Source organism: Bombina bombina, chromosome 1, assembly GCF_027579735.1.
Source record: "Bombina bombina isolate aBomBom1 chromosome 1, aBomBom1.pri, whole genome shotgun sequence".
Taxonomy (NCBI): Eukaryota; Metazoa; Chordata; class Amphibia; order Anura; family Bombinatoridae; genus Bombina; species Bombina bombina.
The window spans coordinates 765,357,239-765,381,794 of NC_069499.1; the positions used below are offsets into that span (position 1 = coordinate 765,357,239).

At 35.9% G+C, this 24,556-nt stretch overlaps 1 protein-coding gene across 1 annotated transcript in view; it reads right to left on the bottom strand.

The window, feature by feature from the left end:
• LOC128660873 (connector enhancer of kinase suppressor of ras 2-like) overlaps positions 1 to 24,556 on the bottom strand; it is a 957,001-nt gene that overhangs the window by 252,882 nt on the left and 679,563 nt on the right. The window contains exon 13 of the mRNA XM_053714957.1: positions 19,128 to 19,375. Coding sequence (XP_053570932.1) covers positions 19,128 to 19,375 — 248 coding nt within the window. The remainder of the gene's footprint in view (positions 1 to 19,127; positions 19,376 to 24,556) is intronic.

Consider the following 24,556-nt stretch of genomic DNA (forward strand, 5'->3'; position numbering starts at 1 on the left):
ATAACCTTTTTAAGTCATCCGGTGCAGAGAGAGCCACTCTGTGGCCCTCTCTGCACCGGAGATCGGTGGCTACCTGCGTTGGTGGGTGGGAGCCGGACCGGGAGGCGGGTGGCGGCCATCGATGGCCATGTGGATCTGAAGGGGGGCGGGATCGTGGGCGGGGGTGGCTGGGGGCGCGCACGGGCGCGCGCGCGTGCACGGGAGGGTGGGGGCGGGCGCGTGCACGGGGAGGGAGCGGGTGGGAACCGCTACACTGCAGAAAATGGGGATATAAAAAATATAATAACAAATAAAATCCAAACAATCAGCAAGGTGGTGGGGGTTTGTTTGTGGGGGGTGGGGGGTTGGGGGAAGCTACACTACAGAAAAAAACAAAAAAAAACCCAAAAAAGCACTTTTTATTGTAAACTGGGTACTGGCAGACAGCTGCCAGTACCCAAGATGGCCCCCAATAAGGCAGAGGGGAGGGTTAGAGAGCGGTTTTGGGGGGGATCAGGGAGGTTGGGGGCTAAGGGGGGGATCCTACACAGTAGCATATGTAAATATGCTAAAAAAAATTTCATTTTTTTTTTAAAAACCCTTTTATTTTAGTACTGGCAGACTTTCTGCCAGTACTTAAGATGGCGGGGACAATTGTGGGGTGGGGGAGGGAAGGGAGCTGTTTGGGAGGGATCAGGGGGTGGGATGTGGCAGATGGGAGGCTGATCTCTACACTAAAGCTAAAATTAACCCTGCAAGCTCACTACAAACTCCCTAATTAACCCTTTCACTGCTAGCCATAATACACGTGTGAGGCGCAACAGGATTTAGTGGCCTTCTAATTACCAGAAAGCAACGCCAAAGTCATATATGTCTGCTATTTCTGAACAAAGGGGATCCCAGACAAGCATTTACAACCATTTGTGCCATAATTGCACAAGCTGTTTGTAAATGATTTCAGTGAGAAACCTAAAATTGTGAAAAATTTTACATTTTTTTTAATTTGATCGCATTTGGCGGTGAAATGGTGGCATGAAATATACCAAAATGTGCCTAGATCAATACTTGGGGTTGTCTACTACACTACACTAAAGCTAAAATTAACCCTACAAGCTCCCTAAAAGCTCCCTAATTAACCCCTTAACTGCTGGGCATGATACACTTGTGGTGCGCAGTGGCATTTAGCGGCCTTCTAATTACCAAAAAGCAACGCCAAAGCCATATATGTGTGCTATTTCTGAACAAAGGGGATCCCAGAGAGGAATTTACAACCATTTATGCCATAATTGCACAAGCTGTTTGTAAATGATTTCAGTGAGAAACCTAAAGTTTGTGAAAAAATTTGTGAAAAAGTGAACAATTTTTTGTATTTGATCGCATTTGGCGGTGAAATGGTGGTATGAAATATACCAAAATTGGCCTAGATCAATACTTTGGGATGTCTACTAAAAAAAAATATATACTTGTCAAGGGATATTCAGGGATTCCTGAAAGATATCAGTGTTCTAATGTAACTAGCGCTAATTTTGGAAAAAAATGGTTTGGAAATAGCAAAGTGCTACTTGTATTTATGGCCCTATAACTTGCAAAAAAAGCAAAGAACATGTAAACATTGGGTATTTCTAAACTCAGGACAAAATTTAGAAACTATTTAGCATGGGTGTTTTTTGGTGGTTTTAGATATGTAACAGATTTTGGGGGTCAAAGTTAGAAAAAGTGTGTTTTTTTCCATTTTTTCCTCATATTTTATAATTTTTTTTATAGTAAATTATAAGATATGATGAAAATAATGGTATCTTTAGAAAGTCCATTTAATGGCGAGAAAAACGGTATATAATATGTGTGGGTACAGTAAATGAGTAAGAAGAAAATTACAGCTAAACACAAACACCGCAAAAATGTAAAAATAGCCTTGGTCCCAAACGGACAGAAAATGGAAAAGTGCTCTGGTCACTAAGGGGTTAAAAAGTGACAAAATAAGTGTAAAGTTTTAGTGTCTACACTGGGAGCTGTCATGTTGTAACTTGTGTTACCTTCTCTGCTGTGGCCAATTAGGGTCAGTTATAAATAAGTCACTAGAGTGTGCAGCCAATGGTTGTGCTGGATTTAACAGTGTTCTGCATTTAAATTTCTAACAGGAGCTGAAAAGCTCACAATTTCAGAATGGAATTACAGGCAAAGAGGACAAAATAAATAATGAAAGTATATTGCAGAGTTGTTTCATTATATACAATTTATCATTTTATATTACCATCTCAAAGTGTTTAATGTCCCTTTAAGGGAAAAGCTAATCTTTGCAGAATGCTTATGTGAAATGTGGCATTGGGCTATTTTAAAAGGATCCTCTTAAAAAAAGATATACATTTTCATACACATTAACATATCAGAGAATAAGAGATTTCAATAGTACCTCAAATATGGATAATCTGAGAATTAAAGGGACAGTCTAGTCAAAATGAAACTTTCATGATTCAGATAGGGCATGCAATTTTAAACAACTTTAAAGTTTACTTTTATCGTCAAATTTGTTTTGTGCTCTTGGTATTCTTTGTTGAAAGCTAAACCTAGGTAGTCTCATATGCTAATTTCTAAGACCTTGAAGGCCACCTCTTATCTCAGTGCATTTTGTCAAATTTCCACAGCTAGACAGTGCTAGTTCATGTGTGCCATATAGATAAAATTGTGCTCACACCATTGGAGTTATTTATGAGACATCACAGATATAAAAAGTATATTAATATAACCGTGTTGATTATGCAAAACTGGGGAATGGGCAATAGAGGGATTATCTATCTTTTTAAACAATAAAAATTCTGGAGTAGACTGTCCCTTTAACCCCTTAAGGACCGGGCACTTCAGACAAAAACTTCCCCAAAAGAGCATTTTTAGCATTTTTGCCATCAATACATTTAAACAGAAATAGAGCCTTTTTTTCCCTATCAAAACTATATATATTTTTTTTAGTAGACAACCCAAAGTATTGATCTAGGCCCATTTTGGTATATTTCATGCCAACATTTCACAGCCAAATGCGATCAAATAAAAATAAAATCTTTAACTTTTTCACAATTTTAGGTTTCTCACTGAAATGATTTACAAACAGCTTCTGCAATCATGGCACAAATGGTTGTAAATGCTTCTCTGGGATACCCTTTGTTCAGAAATAGCAGACATATATGGCTTTGGCATTGACTTTAGGTAATTAGAAGGCCGCTAAATGCCGCTGCGCACCACACTTGCATTATGCCCAGCAGTGAAGGGGTTAATTAGGTAGCTTGTAGGGTTAATTTTAGCTTTAGTGTAGAGATCAGCCTCCCACCTGACACATCCCACCCCCTGATTCCTCCCTGACCCCTCTCAAACAACTCTCTTCCCTCCCCCACCCTCAAAGGTCACCCCAATCTTAAGTACTGGAAGAAAGTCTGCCAGAATAAAAATATTTTTTTGTTTTACTTTTTTTTTTTTTCAATTATATATTTTCTGCAGGGTAGTATCCCCCTTACCTCCCAACCTCCCTGATCCCCCCCAAAACAGCTCTCTAACCTTCCCCCCTCTACCTATTTGGTTGTCTGCCAGTACCCAGCTTGCTGCAAAATAGGCAATTTAATTTTTATATATATATATATATATATATATATATATATATATATATATATATATATATATATATATATATATATATATATATATATAAAATATCCATTTTTCTGTAGTGTATCTGCCCCCCCTCAATACCCAAACCCCCCTCCCCCTCCCAGATCCCTTTTCCTCAAATGATCCCACATGTGATCCCCCTCATTGCCCCTACTCCCTCCTTCCCCCTCAATGACGCAGCTTTATTTTTTTTTCCTGTAGCGTGGCGTAGCGGTCCCACCCACTCCCACCCTCCTCCCACCTCTTCCAGCGATGGGCCTCCCACCCGCCTCCCTCCATACGCTCCCACCCACCAACGATCGGTTCCACCACTGTCCGATGTGGCCCTCTCTACTTCGGTAACTCTGCAACTCTATTTCTGCAGTGCCCCACTCGTGGGGCATGCAGAAATAGCGCAATCTCACAATTTTGAGCAAGATCGCGGCAGATAGAAGCCCAGGACTGCAGCGATGTACAGGGTACGTCACTGGTCCTTAAGGGCATAACGACCAGCGTCGTACAGGGTATGCCGCTGGTCCTTAAGGGGTTAAACTTCGGCCGAGATCTTTTTTACACATTTTAAATTCTTGTTTGATATCACATAAATATTTATATTACTGTATTAATTAAACTAATGTGCAAGAGTTTCTAGCGTGACTAGAGTGTCTTACATTATCTGGTCTGGCGAGATTATCAAGATGTCTCTTTAGTACCGAGTATGGTTTTCACCTTTTCTGTAAAAAAAATACCAGCTGAATTTTAGAAAGGCAAATGTTATCTTGAGATTTGTTTATCTCACTATTCAGAGCTCTTGATATGAAGTAGATTTATATAAATTACATTATAAGGTCTAAAAAAACAAAAAACAAAGATTTTGCTTGATATCTTTCCTTGCTGGTGAGTTATTGATGATTATCAAGCCCTTTTATCCGTGCTGCATAAAATATTTGTTAAAGGGCCACTAAACCCAAAATCTTTTTTTCATGATTCAGATAGAGAATAGAAATTTAAACAACATTACAATTTACTTCCATTATTTATTTTGCTCCATTTTTTAGATATCCTTAGTTGAAGAAAAAGCAATGCACATGGTGAGCCAATCACACGAGGCTTCTATGTGCAGCAACCAATCAGCAGCTAGTGAGCATATCTAGATATGCTTTTCATCAAAGAATATCAAGAGAATAAAACAAATTAGATAATATAAGTAAATTAGAAAGATGTTTAAAATTGCATTCTCTTTCTAAATCTTAAAAGAAAAAATGTGAGTGGCATGTCCCTTTAAGAGAATAAACTTGATAATATCTGCTATAAAATTCAGTGATTATTCTTTACTTATTTATTTGCCTATACAGATTTATTGTAATGCAGTGATTAATTTATAATATATATTTAAAGGGCCAAGAAATATTCATTTTTTTCTTTCAAGATTCAGCTAGAGCATGCAATTTTAAACAACTTTCCAAGTATTACTTGTATTATCAAATTTTCTCCCTATCCCTTCTCTTGGTATCCTTTGTTGAAAAGTAAGGAGGTAAGCTCAGGAGCGTGCACATGATGGCTGCACTATATGGCAGTAGTTTTGCATATACATTGCGTATATAGTTTTATATACTACTGCACTATATGGCAGCAGTTTTGCATGAATGTTATCCATTAGCAAGAGCACTAGATGGCAGCACTATTCCCTGCAATTTAATGCTGCAATTTAATGCTCCAGACACATACCTATGTATATCTTCAACAAAGAATACCACGAGAACAAAGCAAATTTGATAATAGATGTAAATTGGAAATGTTTTTTGTTTCCAAAAAATGTATGATCTGTCTGAATCACAAAATATTTTTTTTGGGTTTCATATCCCTTTAAAATGACTTGCTCTATCTCAACCATGAATATTTACCAAGCAGGCAGGCGCACAGGTTTGTAAGTAGGTAGTGAACCTGTCTGCCTACAATAACCACTTGTGATGTTGCATCCCGCGGCAAAATGTATCATTGCACAACCAATTGCACTGGAGCAGGGTTTGTCAATCACCCTGAACAAGTGAGTGTCAGAGTGATTAATCTCGCCACCATTGAAATGGTGAAGATGAAAATATGTGTCTGCAGCTTGCTAATGCAAACCTGCTCCACATAGTCGAAAAACTTCAAGTGATGGTAAATTCTTATAATGTACAAGTAATAATCTGAAAAATAGTTTGATTTTAGTGCAACCATCATTCATTAGTTCTTACTTTTTATGCACCATTTGAAAGATATAGTTTACTCAGTCACCCTTTTCTTATTGAACCTCCATCCACCCCTCAATAGACTGCTTTTTCCCCGTGAGGCATCCAATCACATTTCATGCTGTTTGTCACTGCCACACTGAAAAAAAAGTGAGGGGTGGACAGAGGTAGAATAAGAAAAGGATGTCTGATTAAACCATATCTTTCAAATGGCACAAAAAAACTAATGAATGACGGTTGCACTAAAATCTTTTTTTTTTTTTTTTATAGATTATTACTTGTACATTAGCAGAATTTATCATCACTTTAATAACTTTAGTCCTCAGTGTTCATAAACAGGACTCCTGAGATCCAAATGAAAAGGCTAATTCTTTTCCTTGACTTGTTTTGTGTACCGCTCGCTCTGAGTTACACGTTAACCGCGGCTTTATCTGACTACCTGATCTTCTTAACAGGGTTGTGCTGAAAACGGTCATTTTCCACAGGCACAACTGTGATGTGTCAGAAGCACAGAAAAGAGACTCAGCAGGACAAGTACATTCCTGTGAAAACTACTTTTGCAAGTTGTCATTCATATGCAATGATTCCATGAGTTTAGCAGCAGGTTTTGTTTTAGAACTATATTATGTCTACCTACTTACTGATTGCACCTACAGCATGAATTAATTATCAGCAAATGCCTGTAATACAAATCTGGTTTGCAAGATGAGTTAAAAATTGAAGTTAAGTGCTTGAAAATTTTCCATAAAATCATCCTGCAGTCTTCTAGCAACTAATAGTTTAAGCTAAAAGGGGATAAATATAAAAAAAAAGATTTAAAGCTATATTGCACTCTAAAATGCTCTGTCATTCATAGGAAAGAGCAGATATTAAATATTTTAAATATTTGTTTTTGCATGAAAATGATTTTGAAACTAACAGGAAATGCATGTTTATGCATAACTGATCTCTAGATATAGTTATCTAATGCTATAATTTAGTAGTGAGCCTAGAACATTTTTGTTTATTCCTCATAAAGGGAATAGGCACACAAAGGTAAAGTCCCGATTTGAGCAGGGAACATCAGGACAATCTGGAATTGCAGTTGCGCTACCCCCCAATTACCAGCTGTGTCTTGGTACGTCACCTTTAAGTTTAACCGCAAGAGTTAAACATATAGTGCTAGATTACAAGTGGCAGGGTTATGATAAGTAACTTCACGGGTATTTCAAATTGAAAGTAAATGCGCTTCCTTTAGTGCAAACAAAATTAGCATTCGTCTGGTACACGTGAGTGGAGACCTAGCATAAAGTGTAAGCGTTCAAAAACATGTGCACCAAACACAACATAAATACATATAAAGTGTTACTCATATATACACTTTCTGATAAAAATATTAAGATAAATATTAATAGAATTTTTTTTTAATAAAGATTAAAAGGTATATGACATATGCCAAGGTATTTGAATGGAAAGGGCTATATTGTGTGTGTGTATATATGTTTACATTTAAAGGAATAGGAAAGTAAAAAATAAACTTGCATGATTCAGGGCATGTAATTTAAAAAAAAAAAATTGAATGAAGCAAATTTGATAATAGAAATAAATTGGAGAGTTGTTTAAAATTGTATGTTCTATTTGAATCATAATTTTTTTGGGGGGGTTTACTATCCCTTTAACATCTGAAGTTAGAAGGGTCTTGCCTCTCATATTGAGTCATTCTTGTGGATATCACAATTGTGGGCACCTAACACAAAGGCAGGTCAGCTGCATGTAAAGATAATATAGAAGAAGGACAGTAGTATAAACAGATAATATATATATTATTTACTAGCCATTGGCGAGTGGAAAATTAATGGTGGCGAGTAAAAGTTAGTGAGAGAAAAAATGTACACTCCTATTGCAGCACTGACAAACACACATTTTGGGCTATGTGCTAAAAATATTTTCTGAAGGGATATTATACATCCTAGAAATATGAGAAGAAGAAATGGATATACCTGAGCACTCAAAATAGGCTAATAGGAATTCGTAATGTGAGTAGATGTGTAGGACTGGGTTATATCTACATAAAACATAACTTTTATTAAATTCAATAAAAAACTTTTATATATAGGTGATAAACATTCACTCCGTGTGTTGTGTATTAAAAATAAAATAAAAAAATGAATGCTGCAGTGCCAAATAATGGCCATACAAATTATGTCAAGTGGGTAACTGGTAGTCTCAAATGTTATAGAGTGCTTAGCATTAGCAACAATGGTTAATCCAATACAAGGAGGGAAGATACACTTCCACGAATTATGATGCTAAATACAGAGCTCAGCCATTGTGAGCCTGAATTAGCATCGCAAGTTCTGTATATGGTTACACATTAGGGTTGAACTGTAAGGAAGTCTATCTGAATTAAATGTCAGGACAGGGTCCAACACAGTTGAGTGTAAACACTATACTGCTATCATGTATATGTTGCTAAAAACAATTATTCCCACAAGACGTGTGTGTGTGGATGGTATATCTGGCAGGGGTGTACCACAATATGCTCACGGATTGCACAAGAAACTAATCTAAAAAGAGGATTGACCTCGCACAAATTATCTAGCTAGTGCAATACTGGAGCGGTACAAACTCTTAAACTTATTATACATCCTAGAAAGGGCAAGGATATGCTATTCCTCTAGGGCTGTAGGAACACCATTGGTGCTTAGACTGAGAGAGGAAAAGTAAAAGGGAAGAAGATAGCTTTACGGGAGAGTGGATAAGTGTAAAGAGAAGATATGGTCTAAGAGATAAGGGAGAGGGCAAAAAGAGAGATTGAAGAGAGGGGAGAAAGCTAGTTAGAAGAGAGAAGGGTGAGATGATAATTATTAAAAAAAAAAAATTCCAGGTCTTCTATGACCTTCCATGACTGTCAGCACTCTCTTTCTCCACTCTCTCACTTCCTTGTTGTCTTACCCAGAACTACCAAGTTGATGTTGCTAACAGCTATGCACTTATTTTTGTTAATCTATTGCTGCAAGTAGCATTATTTAATTTAAGGACAAGGTATAAAATAAAATAATATTAAAAGACTGCCCAATAATATGTTTCACAATGTCAAAACATATGCAAAGAGGTGGTAGAGTAGTGGGTGTGTTGTGGGCAGGATCAGAAGTGGCAAGTAACATTTTGCCCTGGCTAGTAGCATACAACCTGAAATTTTGAGCCCTGTATAATATATATATATATATATATATATATATATATATATATATATATATATATATGGAGACAGTGAACTATAACAAACTGTCAGTCAATAAGTGAAACAAATCATATGAAATAGGAATACATATACCTATATATATATATATATATATATATATATATATATATATATATACACATATAACATGCCTTTGTGTTAGGCGCCCACAATAGTCTTTTGTGATATCCTCTATATATTTAAGATTGGGGAATCCTATTTTCTGTGTGGAGCTGGTCCGTTTTTATCTAGCGCAGTGGGTTCGTATTCTTTGTTTTCTCACTGGGTGGATGCAAAATATGTGTTTTCATGTCTATAGAAGTTTGAAAAGTTTAAATCAAGGCCATATGTCTTGTAATTGAATGAATCCATTCAAGTTTATTAATATAGAATTCTTTCAATTATCATGTCTAAAATATGTTCATAGATCATCCAAGTAAAAAAAAAATTGCTCATTTGAAAAGATTGGATATCTTTGAATAAAATTAGACAGAAACAGAAGTTAAAAAATGTCAGATATGCCAAGAAGCGTCCACAGTATTGTCTGTCAAGGTGCTGCCTTTTCCTCCTATGCCTGCAAGTGGCACGATAGGTCTATCCACAGGGATAAGACTATGAGGCCCATTTATCAAGCTCCGTATGGAGCTTGAAGGGTTGTGTTTCTGGCGAGTCTTCAGACTCGCCAGAAACACCAGTTATGAAGCAGCGGTTTAAAGACCGCTGCTCCATAACCTGTCCGCCTGCTCTGATGAGGCGGACAGGAATCGCCGCAATTCAACCCGATCGAATACGATCAGGTTGATTGACACCCCCCTGCTGGCGGCCGATTGGCCGGGAGTCAGCAGGGGGTGGCGTTGCACCAGCAGCTCTTGTGAGCTGCTGGTGCAATGCTGAATACGGAGAACGTATTGCTCTCCGAATTCAACGAGGTCTTGCAGACCTGATCCGCACTGTTGGATCAGGTCCGCATGACCTTTCATAAATAGGCCTCTATGACTTGAGTTGGGCAGAAGGTGGAGATTTTTCAGGTTGGTTGTTAAGTCATCTGTCACAACATAGCAATGGGGGCTTTGATGAGGCATTTTTGGTTTTCATATTTTGGCCAATAGTTAATTCTCAATTTTATGTTTAAAGGGAAACACCAAAAATGTTATTGTTTAAAAACATAGATAATCCCTTTATTTACCATTCCCCAGTTTTGCATAACCAACACTATTATAGAAATATACTGTTTACCTCTGTAATTACCTTGTATCTAAGCTTCTGCAGACTGCCTCCTTATCTCAGATCTTTTAACAGACTTGCATTTCAGGCAATTAGTGCTGACTCTTAAATAACTTCACGTGCATGAGCACAATGTTATCTATATGAAACACATGAAGCCCTCTAGCTGTGAAAAACTGTCAAATGCATTTAAATTAGAGGCGGCCTTCAAGGGCTTAGAAATTAGCATATGAGCCTACCTATGAGAACAAAGCAAATTTGATGATAAAAGTAAATTAGAAAGTTGTTTAAAATGACATGCCCTATCTGAATCATAAAAGTTTAATTTGGACTTTACTATCCCTTTAAGTATTTGTGCACGTTAGTTGTGAGGTTAAATCTCTTGTAGAGGAAATGCTATGGGAAATGCACATAAGATATTCTGGGAGTGCTGCACAGGAATGTGCCCCCATGTTTTATTTGTATCTTCTAGGCCAGTGTTCCCCAACTCCAGTCCTCAGGCCAGATTAATTATATTTTAAAGGTATAAGAAACTCAAAATCATCTATTTTCTATCTTCTATTATCAAATTTGCTTTGTTCCCCTGGAGTTCTTTGTTGAAGAGATTCCTAGGTAGGTGCCTGGAGTACTACATGGCAGGACATAGTGCTGCCATATAGTGCTCTTGCAAAACTGTTATTGTAAAATTGCTGCCATATAGTGCATACTCCTGTGCTTTTTTTCAATAAAGGATACAAAGAAAATTAACTTTTTTACAATAGAAGTAAATTACAACATTGTTTAAAATTGCATGTGCTATCGTAATCATGAAATAAAACATTGGGGTTTCGTGTCCCTTTAACTAGAATACAGGTGATATAATTAGCTGATGGGTAAGCTGATTATTTCACCTGTGCTCTAGTTAAGATACAATGAATATCTGGCCTGTTAAGGGTCCTGAGGACTGGAGTTGGGAAACACTGCTCTAGGCAGATGACATCAAGCTGACCAATCGTCAAAGGTGTAATAAGTCTGCTTTATTAAACCCCAGCATAGAAGGCTAAGGTTAAGCACCAGCATTAATCAGGTACATTTATATTCAGAACCAGTACTACAAATAATTCTTCTACCAAAGAGCACTTGAATGAATCTAACACAACATACTTTTATTTTATTGGTTGTTTTGTATCATTTGATTCTGCTTGTTATTTTTTTTTTAATTACTATTTTTCCAAAAGTTCCCAAAGGCTAAAATCTATTGAAGGGGAAGTAATATAGCAGAATGAAGAGTTTGTTCTGGATGAGTGAAGATTCCCAGCGATTATTTATTTATTTATTTATTATAATATGTTTTCTTTTTTAACACTTTGAGTGCTAACAACGGCTCTGAGCCGTCGCAAATTGTCCCAGTCAGGTGCTGACAACGGCTCACCCGTCTTGAGGGCAATCTGGTGGCTCCCACCTACTCCCATCCCGGTGATCTGGCCTGAATAGTGAGAGGCATCAGGGGTTCACGTTTTACGCAGTGACGTCATGCGCAATGACGTGATGACGTCACTGCACAACTTTATTTAAAATGAACAATAGACAATATAGGGAAATGCTGCTTAGTAGCCTGTATCTCAGGAATCTAAGCAGCTAGAGACGCCCAAGTCTTGGGGATCTGGAAAAGAAAGTAAAAAAATAGCTCAAATCCAGCTTAGCACCCAGGTGGGAAATGGCTTAGCAGCCAAAGGATTAAAGCAAAGATAGCAAAATTGAAAATAGTTTGTTCTTCGGAGGAGATTCTTTTGATTGATTTATTTTTAAGGAAAAATCGTTCTACAAGGCTTGGATACGATCATTCTCTTGTGTGGGGAAGAGAGTGGACATGAAGAATTGCAGCTTTCAATGTGTATGAAAATATGAGAGATACAAATGTATATAAAAAGTAAACTTCTGCATTCCCTCTCTTCTACCTCCCTTCTCCTATAGCCAAATCTTTAAATCTTTGGAGAAAAAATGTTTTAAAAATAAAATGTAAATTCAGATGATGAAAAGATTAAAATCAAAATATGGAAGAACAAAAGGGACCTGCATTTGGGAGTGCTGCCTTCACCTGCTTTGTCTCTATACTTTTATTTTTTTATTTTAAAGGGTTTTTATTGAGGTTTTTAGCTAGTTACAACAATAAAAAGAAAAGCATTTTCAGAAATGACAGAACAATCATAAGAGTCACATACATGGATTGGAATGTACAGTTCAAGGTCATATATTTAAAAAAAAACAATAAGACGGATGAATAGATTGAGTAAATGCATAATACAGATTGAAACCTCATTTCTTTTTCTTGTTTTTCCAGTAAAATATTTGTGAGTTCCTCATATGATACTATGGTCCGCTCTTGGATCCTGGACCACATAAATAATTGTAGGAGAAACTATAGTGAAGAATACGGCCACTTTTGGGCCAAGATATACTATAACCGTAGGTACCTTTATATATAAGCTATCGAGAAACATAAGTAAATTCAATGCATGTTAAAGGAACATAATACTCATACGCTAAATCACTTGAAACTGATGCAGTATAACTGTAAAAAGCTGACAGAAAAATATCACCTGAGTATCTCTATGTAAAAAAGGAAGATATTTTACCTCACAATCTCCTCAGCTCAGCAGAGTAAGTTCTGTGTAAAAAGTTATAACTCAGCTGCTCCCAGCTGCAGGTAAAAGATAAATAAATGAAGAAATGAACAGCAGCCAATCAGCATCAGCAGTGCTGAGGTCATGAACTCTTACTGTGATCTCATGAGATTTGACTTAACTCTCATGAGATTTCATAGTAAGCTTCCTTTACCTGATTGGTGAAATAATATGAGAGTGCACGAAGCTCATCCTTTCAGTTGTCCCGGGACAGACACACTAATATGCTGCTTAGAAATCCTTTACAATGGGAGGTGGCTACTGAGGAACTTTTGAGGTAAAATATCTTTCTTTTTTACATAGAGATGTTCAGGTGATATTTTCTAATCAGCTTTTTACAGCTATGCTGCATCACTTTCAAGTGTTTAAACATTTGGGTATTATGGCCCTTTAAGTAGTCAAGATAAGCCTCTAAATTCTATAGGGGACCACTTTTGCAAATCAATGAGCAGTAGAAACCTTTTTTTACATATATGCGGTCAATACAATCAAAGCACATTGCATAGGGGACAATAATAGTTTGGTACAGAAGGCAACATAACAGAGTGAATAATTATAGATAGATAATAAAAAAATAAAAAAATAAACAATTAAATACAATAGAACAGGAAGGCATATATTATATGTTATAAGTGCTGCTCTAGTGTGAGTAAGGCTGAGAGAGTATGGGCACACTTCTAAAAGTTGTAATTAACTCTAATTCTCCCATCTGGTGGAGGGGATTGGTATCTGTGTAAAATCTTAGAATAGTTTTAAAAAAGGATGTTTGTTTTTTTTTCTTTCAGGGAATTTAAACCATATAATGGCAATGCGTATACATAGAAGGTATGCTAAGATTCTATCAACGTGTCACACAGTTCTGCAGTGTAGACGCAGAGTAAAACTATAATACTTACAGGGACAATAATACGCAGGTGTATTCATAAAGGAGGCAAGGGAAATGGCTGATATGATTAAACAGCTGATAGGTTTAATAAGGTGTAGTTAAGCTAGCCGCAGAGTTTACACCTGCATACTACTCTATATTTTTTTTTAATTTTATTATATTTCGATCTAGTTTTGGATGAATATTATGGACATTCTCTAATGATAAAGAACGTTAGTGGAATCTGTTTTTTCTAAATGGATGCTGAATGTTAGTCAAACAATTGACATTTATTTTCTGAAACAAGTATTCTGTTATATATTGAATGTATGCTGAATCTTAATTTCGATATTTTGCATGTGCCAAATGTTACATTTGATACCATTCAAGATAACAAAACATACTTGTTTTGTACAAAAAAATGTTGTTCTACTATTGAATGTCACAATGTTCAACATTCTAAAAACAGAGGTATTTTACAAACATAAACAAGAAATAATATGTAAGCTCGGAAAACTCACAACATAATGCATATGTACATAAAGAAAGAGAAGCAATCTACCAGGGATGAACAGCTCAGAAGCTTGTTCTACGGCGAGTTACCACCTAGGAACAGCCTCTTTTAGCCCAGTTGTGCTTTTCACAAAGTAGAACTTTCCTGAAGTATTTCAGTCTGATCCCTCAAGTAAGGTCAGTCCAGCTCCAAAATACCAGGCAATTCTCATCTGAACAAGGGAAATGGCAACCCCATTAAGCTTTCTTTGAGCCTCATAAGTGAGGTGCAGCCATATTCCTCTAAGCACATTGGGCAAGGAGTCCACATCTGGTTTCCCCCATCACCCTTAGGGGGACTTCCCAAGGGTCATAATACAAATGCATACAAAGAGAGAAGCGCTCTACGAGGAACGAACAACAGCTCAGTAACATGTTCTATGTCAACTTAACACTTAGGAGCAGCCTCTTTTAGCCCAGTTGTGCTTTTCCCCTCACTGAAGGGGCCCCCACTAGGCTGAAACATATGTCTGGGGTTTTGTCGTTTCTCTCTTTCAGAGAGGGATTGCCTGGTATTTCGGGACTGTGTACGGCACTGTTTAGTCAGTATCAGACTGATATACTACAGGAAAGTTCTTCTCTGTGAAAGGCACATGTTGAGCAAAAAGAGGCTGCACCTAGGGTTGTAACTAGCCATAGAACAAGCTACTATGCTATTGTTCGTTCCCAGGTTAAGCGCTTCTCTCTGTTTGTATCTATAATGCATATTTAGTAGGCAGTTTCTCCGCTTCTCCATTGCATTAAATTGCTGTTTCAATTAGGGATGGACAAATGGTAGAAACTCTAATCCCCGGTCATTCATTTGCAAATCAAATAACTGGTTTATCCATTTTGCAGCATTTTGAAAAATTAGCTTACTGACTTTGTTTTCTGGCCTCTCTAGGGAGTTTAGGGTAATGTTTTGATTTTTTTTTTACAAAATAGAAAGAAGTGTTTTTAATGGTGACATTTATCTAAGCTTGAAACATTCTACACAGTGATTGGTTAGCTTAGAGCACAAGCCAATTTACATATATTTGTCCCTAACTGACTGCAGTAAAGAAAACCAGGAAATAGATTCCACCAGTCATCAGGACCCTTAACAGGATTTAAAGGGACATGAAACCCACATTTTTTCTTTCATGATTTAGAAAGAGAATGCAATTTTAAACATCTTTCTAATTTACTTCTATTATCTAATTTGTTTTATTATCTTGATATTCTTTGCTGAAAAGCATATCTAGATATGCTCAGTAGCTGCTGATTGGTTGCTGCACATAGAAGCCTTGTGTGATTGGCTCACCCTTGTGCATTGCTTTTTCTTCAACTAAGAATATCTAAAAAATGAAGCAAAATAAATAATAGAAGTAAATTGTAATCTTGTTTAAATTTGTATTCTCTATCTGAATCATGAAAGAAAGATTTTGGGTTTAGTGGCCCTTTAATTATATCTTAACTAGAGCACAGGTGAAATAATCAGCTGATGGGTGAGAGCAGGTTAGTAACCATGGTTACTGATCAGCTGATTATTTCACCTGTGCTCTAGTTAAGATAAAATGAATATCTGCCCTGTTATGGGCTCTGAGTACTGGGTTTGGGAAATACTGGGGTACATCGTCTGTGAACGGCTGGCTTACAGGTTAAACAAATGAGATAAATAAACTGTTAGTATGGCCTCAAAAAATCTTTAAATAATTATCGTGTCAAAGTAATTTGGAAGTAAAAATATAATTTATCCATTCATTAGAAATCTTCACATTGAAGTGAAGGGTTGACATTTTTTTGACAGACCGACCACTGCTTTATTTTAGTATAATAGGATTCATTCAGTTCAGCATGAATTATGGCAAAAATAAAGATTTTAAGAAACCTTGTCAACAATAAAACCAGCATTGTACATGTATTTAAAGGGACATGCCAGCCACATTTTTTCTTTTATGATTTAGAAAGAGAATGCATTTTTAAACATCTTTCTAATTTACTTATATTATCTAATTTGTTTTATTCTCTTGATTTTCTTTGATGAAAAGCATATCTAGATATGCTCACTAGCTGCTGATTGGTTGCTGCACATAGAAGCATCGTGTGATTGGCTCGCCATGTGCATTGCTTTTTCTTCAACTAAGGATATTTAAAAAATGAAGCAAAATAAATAATGGAAGTAAATTGTAATGTTGTTTAAATTTCTATTCTCTATCTGAATAATGAAAGAAAGATTTTGGGTTTAGTGGCCCTTTAACTTTCTTAGTACAAACATTTAAAGAATTAGTTTGGGAATCCACTGTAATCAAAGTTCTCACTTAAAATCTCAAAACTATTTCAAGGGACAGTAAACATCTTGATATGGTATTATAAAAAAAAATTATGTGAAAATGAATGCACACTGCAAACGTATCAAGGCTAACTCTACTACATATGCCCCTAATTGGCCTTTGCAGTGGTTATCAGATAACTGTAGAACAATATACTTTATAATAACATAATGACTGGGGTTATCATTGTCTTCTGCAGACTTTATCCCAGTTTGGCTCTTCAAAATAAGGTGTGTGGCGTTTGGCTATTGAAAAACAATTGCAGCAAACAAGGTATTAATGTGCTTTGAAAATGTTTCAAAAACATGCAGCTAAAAATAAATCCATTTTATAACCAAATTAAAGGAAATTAAACCAATTTTTTTTTTCTTTTATGATTCAGATAGAGAATGCAATTTTAAATAACGTTCTAATTTATTTCTATTAACAAATTTGATAGTTTAAGTAAATTTAAAATGTTATGCTCTGTCTGAATCACAAAATAAATTTTTTTGCATTTCATATACCTTTATAAAACACTAACATTGGATCAATTAATTTTACAGTTGTGATTTTTTTTTTTGCCAATTCTTCCAATTTATGTATTCTTAGACACAATAATATTTAATAAGTTATTTTCCATTTTGTTTTCTAATACACTGAACTGTTGTACACAATTCTCCCCTATACAAATAAATACATATGAATCAAAAGCAAAAGCACAACATACTGTAATAGAATCAAACATAGAAAATAGAGATAAATATATTAAAGGGACACTAAACAGTAAATACATGCTAGATAGAATGATGTATTCATATTTAATATTAACCTGAGAATAATATGCAGAAATGCTTCTTTAAATGATATTAGTTGTTTAAATGTTGAAGAAATAAGTGTAAAACAATGGGTGCTACCATGTTATAACCTAGGTTTACTTGTCTGTTGATGCCAATTAGCGACAGTTATAAATCAGTCACTAGTTTTCAACCAATGGTTAAGTGGAATACAGTGGTGTTCAGTTTGGGTTTTGCACTTTCAATTTTAACAGAAATTGGTAAGTACACAATTTTCAGAGTTAAAGTGAATGTAAATTTTAATGCTTACAGGGACACTGAACCCAATTTTTTTCTTTTGTGATTCAGATAGAGCATGAAATTTTAAGCAACTTTCTAATTTACTCCTATTATTAAATGTTCTTTATTCTCTTGGTATCTTTATTTGAAATGCAAGAATGTTAGTTTAGATGCCGGTCCATTTTGGTAAACAACCTGGGTTGTTCTTGCTGATTGGCAGATAAATTCATCCACCAATAAAAAAGTGCTGTCCACAGTCCTAAACCAAAAAAAAAGCTTTGATGCCTTTTTTCAAATAAAGATAGCAAGAGAACGAAGAAAAATTGTTAATAGGAGTAAATTAGAAAGTTGCTTAAAATTGCATGCTCTATCTGAATCACAAAAGAAAACAATTTGGGTTCAGTGTCCCTTTAAGTGCCCGGTTTTAAAAAATTTGATTAAAAACAGGGGCACTTTAATTCATCAAAATTTACATTTCACTCGTGTTGTGAAAAAAAACTTACCTTTTAATCTTGATAGCCACTCCAGCTTCCTCCGCCCGTCGCAAAGCCTCTTCCTGGGTCTAAAATGAGGAATCCGGTTTCCTCCAATCAAGGCTTTGAATCAGACACTGATTCCCCCGGGGGGGGAAGCCGTGATTGGAGGATGACCTATCCATAATTTCTGATGTCAGAAATGGCTTGCGACGACCTGTGGGAAGCTGGAGCGGCTCTCAAGTTTAAAAGGTACGTTTTTTTTCACAACGAGTGAAATGTAAATTTTGATGAATTAAAATGCCCCTGTTTTTCATTGAATTTTTAAAAACCGGGCACTTTAGCATCAAAATTTACATTCACTTTAAATTGTAAAACAACTGCTTCCTCACATTTCTCCTGAATCTACTACCCTCTAATTTAAGATTGAGACCACTTTATTAAAGGGACACTCAAGTCAAAATACACTTTTCTGATTCAGAAAGACCAGCAGTTTTAAGACACTTTCCAATTTACTTCCATTATCTTTTTATAAGCACACTTTCTGGGGAATACGATCCTATTGAGCATGTGCACAAGCTCACAGGGTATACGTATACTAGTCTGTGATTGGTTGATGTATTTCACATGATACAGGGGGTCTGGAAAATGAGAGAAAAAGCTTATTTGAAATTCAGACTAGGTGCTATTGCATTGTCTTTTTATTATGCACTTATTTATGCAATTATTCTGCATTGAGTGGTCCTTTAAACCTCTTCATATATTTGAAGGTTTCTATCATGTCACCTTCTTCCCTTTTCTCTCCTCTAAAGTATACATGTTTAGATCATAGATTCTTTTTTGCATATATATTTTAGATTTTATACCATGTACCATTTTTGTAGCCCTCCTTTTTTTTACTCTTGAGATGTTAAACTGAATTCTGCCCTTGTACTTACATGATAGAGTGGTACCGTGTTGCTCTCAGCTAACGTAAAATTCAAGGCATCTTGTTGGATAGGGTCCAGCCTTCCAGTGGAGGTGATCATTGATGGGCTAATAGGATAACTTGGGCTGCCAGGGTTTTTGCCTTTTTTTCTGGACCTTCGTCCTGTATCCCGCTTGTTGTCTTTTTGAGTCACAGGTTCCTCTTGTATAACCAAAATTTTATCATCACTCAGGTAGCGCAAGAGAGAATTTTCAGAGTCTGTTGTTAAATGATGAAAAAAAAAACACACCACAAAACATAATAAGCACCACTGAACGGAAACTGCTTGATGCTTCACACCTAGAGTGTGTTGCTAATTTAAACTTTGATGATCAGAACTTTTAGATCTTGTGACCTTTCTGCACAACCTACAGCTAGATCAGTGTTTGAGATAATAATATCACACGTAGGGTGTTTATGGGAACTCACAGCACACAAAGCAGGTTTTGCACTGGAATTTATTTGTTGTTAAAACTGCTTTTATATGACAAGTATTTATTTCAGATTATAAGTGCAGCATTGTTTTATTGGTTCCCTATGTAATTATTACAGAATTCCATGTAGGCAAAGTCTAGTGGCATAAATACAAATTAAAAGGTACAAGTAAATACAAAATTAAATAGATTGGATAGAGCATGTCATTTTAAACAACTTATCCTTTGATTTTTGTTTGTTAAAAAGTAATCTTAGGTGAGCCCAGGAGCGTGCATGTGGCAGCAATGTTTATAGCAATTAGATACATTGTTGTAAATAAGACAAAAAAATAGCAATTACCTAACAGTGTTAAATTGACAAAAAAACAATACAGAATAAACACAATCAGATGTGAAATACCCAACACTGTGCATATATAATTAAAGGGACAGTCTACACTAAAATTGTTAATGTTTAAAAAGACAGATAATGCCTTTACTACCCATTCCCCAGCTTTGCACAACCAACATTGTTAGATTAATATACTTTATAAGATTTAAACCTCTAAATCTTGGAACCAGCATCTGAGTAACTCTGAAGATTTTCCGCCACCTGAGACGTATCAGTCCGTGTGTGAACAATCGTTTTGGCTTATTCAAGTCCTTATAATACCTTGTGTTAAAGGGACACTAAACCCCAAAAAATTCTGTCATGATTCAGGTAGAGAATACAATTTTAAACAACATTCCAATTTACTTCTATGATATATTTTGCTTCATTTTTTAGATATCCTTTGTTAAAGGAATAGCAATGCACATGGGTGAGCCAATCACATGAGGAATCTATGTGCAGCAACCAATCAGCAGCTACTGAGCATATCTAGATATGCTTTTCAGCAAAGCATATCAACAAAATTAAACAAATTAGATCATAGAAATAAATTAGAAAGTTGTTTAAAATTGCATGCTCTTTCTAAACCATGAAAGAAAAAATTGGGGTTTCATGTCCCTTTAAAGTCTGTATGTGTTGTGTTTTTATATATTTTAAATAAATAAGTTATACTGGATCTGTCTGTTCCCTTGCAGTATATATGTATACGAGTTTGTGATTGGCTGATAGCTGTCACATGATAAAGGGGACAGGTTAGTAAAAGGAAATTTTATATTTGGCAGAATAAGGGCTCGATTTATTAAAGCTGAGGCGGTACGCCTCAACTCGCCTGTGGTGGGGTGAATTTTCCCGCAGAAAATTACCATTGCACATGAGCGCTATTTTGCGCTCGCGTGCAATCCCGCCCCTGCCTGCGCACAGCCAATCCTGCGCGGGCAGGTGCTGTCAATCTCCTCGGTCCGCAGAGATTGAATTTCGCCACCTTAGAGGTGGCGAAGAGGTTAGGGAAGCAGCGGTCTAGTGACCGCTGCTTGTTAAATACGGCGAGCAGGTTCTTGTGAGAACTTGCAGCCGCAGGGCTTTGATAAATCGAGCTCTAAATGTACTTCCTTTTTGAAATTCTTTTAGTGCTATAACATTGTCTTTTTATTATTCATATGTTGATCATATAATGGTTGTTTAAGTAGATGATAATTTTAGGTCATTTTAGGTCACACATAACAAATTAGTTTTGATTCTGAATTTAAAAAATGCCTTAGTAGACCACAAAAAATAAAAATAATCACAATACAATGATCAGCTGGATTGGATTGTTAGTCACTGAAACATGAATGTGTTTTCACCTATTCTTCTGACCATAAGTTATATGTGGGATGTCAGATTTGTTACTGCTTTATGTTGCTAATTTGCACAAAATAATTAAAACTTTTCATTCTGCTCTATTTATATTTCCTATGAGACCAACTCATTCTCTTTGAAGTGATCACAAATGATGGAGGTCACTGATTGGTAGAGTGGTTGTGCTGCAAAAAGCATGAAACATGCAAAAACTAAACGGGATACAAAGGTCAAAATGAATGATTCAACTAGTTCACTTCATTTACCAGATTTACTTTCTCTTGGTATCCTTAGTTAAAGAGCATATCTAGACATTATTGGCAGTATGCATGAGTCTTAAAGGGACAGTTTAGGCCAAAATAAACTTTCATGATCCAGATAGAGCATGTAATTTTAAACAATTTTCCAATTTACTTTTATCACCAATTTCGCTTTGTTCTCTTGGTATTCTTAGTTGAAAGCTTAACCTAGGAGGTTCATATGCTAATTTCTTAGACCTTGAAGCCCACCTATTTCAGATTGCATTTTAACAGTTTTTCACCACTAGAGGGTGTTAGTTCACGTATTTCATATAGATAACTGTGCTCGTGCACGAGAAGTTATCTGGGAGCAGGCACTGATTGGCTAGACTGCAAGTCTGTCAAATAAACTGAAAAAAGGGTCAGTTTGCAGAGGCTTAGATACAAGATAATCACAGAGGTTAAAAGTATATTATTATAACTGTGTTGGTTATGCAAAACTGGGAAATGGGTAATAAAGGGATTATCTATCTTTTAAAACAATAAAAATTCTGGTGTAGACTGTCCCTTTAAGGATTAAAGAGCAGACGTTTTTGCAGCAGTGTAATTCAAAGCACTACTGGGAGCTAACTGGGTGAACCAATGAGAAGAGGCATATATGTGCAGCCACCAATCGAGTAGATAATTGCTATTTCTGAACCTACCTAGGGGGACTTTTTTTTTTTTAAACAAAGCATACAAAGAGAACAAGGCAAATGTAATAATAGAAATAAATTGGTAAAAAAAATCCATGGTCTTTCAGAATCATACAAGTTTAATTTTTTAGTTTTCTGTCCCTTTAAACAGTAGAGTACACATTGGTCTCAAAACTATAAAAACTCTGGTTCTGACCAATATGGGTTATACAGAGTGAAGGGACAGTAAACTTTACAAATAACTGGAGTACATTAACAGCACTGCTGTACCAGAAGTTAAGTGCTTACCTTGAACGTTGTGAGAGATTTTTAAAATGACATGAAACCCCATTTTTTGTCTTCAGGTTTTAGGTAGAACATAACATTTTAAACAACTTTCTAGTTTACTTTGATTATCAAATTTGTTTTATTATCTTAGTATCATTTGTCGAGGGCGCAGCAATGCACTACAGGTTTCTAACTGAACACATGGGTGAGCCAATGACAATCGGTATATTTATGCAGCCACCAATCAGCAGCTAGAACCTAGGTTCTTTACTGCTCCTGAGCTTTCCTAGATAAACCTTTCACCAAAGGATAACAAAAGAAGGAAGCAAACTAAATAATAGAAGTACATTTGAAAGTTGTTTAAAAATTGTATGTTCTGTCTAGATCCTGAATGTCTAATTATAACTTTACTGTCCCTTTAACTCTCTACTTTAGACAACTCACTGCCTCAGGGGCGACACTACCATTGGTGCAACAGATGCAGTGGCACCAGGGCCCAAGAGCTGGGGGGACGATATAACAGCCAGTATATTCATCTATCTATCTATTTATTTATCTATCTACTTAAAATGATTATACAGAGCTCCAGTATATTATTACTATTGCTAACCACAGAGTAACCTTTGGAGGGCCCAAATATTTTTTTGCACAAGAGACATCTGTTGAGTAGGTTCAGAAAACAGCTGTCATGCAGTACAGCCAATCATAAGCTGTTCTAGCCGACCTAGAGCTAGTTTTCATTGAAGTGGTAAAGTTAGGAAACTGGTGGTAAAAACATTTATCACCATTAAAGTCTATGGAGATATGTTTTTGTTAGCACCGGTTTTCAAACTTTACTATAGACATTTGCTAGCTTGTACGTGTAAGTTGCAGCAAGCAGCGCCACAGTATGACTTGCTTGGGCCTTCAATATGCACATTATAATTAATTTCATAAGAAAATGTCCATATATTCAGATTAGGGATTTTGCTTGTGAGAAAAAAAAACAAAAAATGAACAAAACTTTATTTTGAACTCCAACAGTTCTGGTTTTAAAAGAAATTAAAACATTTTCATGGGACCTTGATACTGTACCTATCCGATAAATCAGTACTGGCTGCATGCTCATGATTCACCATCAGAGTGATAGTGCCAGGAGGTATTACAGCCAATTAAAGACCATTCAGGGGCTGAAGTACTGGAGAACTGACAGTGGTGGGTGAAGAATCGCACAAGAAAGATTACAGTACAGGGACCGGGTTAAAAATGTACATTGTAGTCATTTGTAATATTTACTGTCTATTTAAGTATAGAACTGCAAGTGCTTTATTCTTGTACATCTATGTTTATGGGAATCTTTTGAAATATGTGGTATAATCTATACTCATTTAATAACTACTAATTATTATGGGCATTAGTTTTTTTTCTACAGAGTTTGCAAATAAAAATATGAAGGGTTTTTTGATCATTGAAAATAGAAAACAACTTTTTTTTTTTTTTTTTAATAGAAATCTTCAGTGAATCTTTGAAATTAATAATTTATGTTTACAAAGTCAACTAATTGTATGATTTGGCACTTAGATGTTTGTAGGAAGTTAGCTATAAGATATTGCTGAAAAATGAAAGAGAATAAAATAGCATATTTCATTAGCAAACAGCCCAACATCAGAAGTAAAATATTCTCAATATGAGTTAAAGAGAGCAAATGAGCATATTTATGTAGGTGGCATGCCATTTAGTGGTCCAATTAAAAATGAAAAAAATGATGAAATGGGGAAGCGCTCCTGTAGAGCTGTCTGCCAAAGTAATATGATATATGCAAGTGCAAAATATTGAAAACTATCGCCTAGATTACGAGTTTTGTCGGTAAAGACTTGCGGGGCTAACAAGCCTTTTTTTTCCAGCGCTCCCTTAAGCCAACGCTGGTATTACGAGTTTTCTGAATGGCTGCGTTAGCCTCAGAAAAGTGATCTTTTAGCAAATTTAGCTTCACTTCAACCCTCAATACCAGCGTTGCTTATGGTAGCGGTAAGCTGGAAAAACGTGCTCGTGCACGATTTCCCCATAGGATACAATAG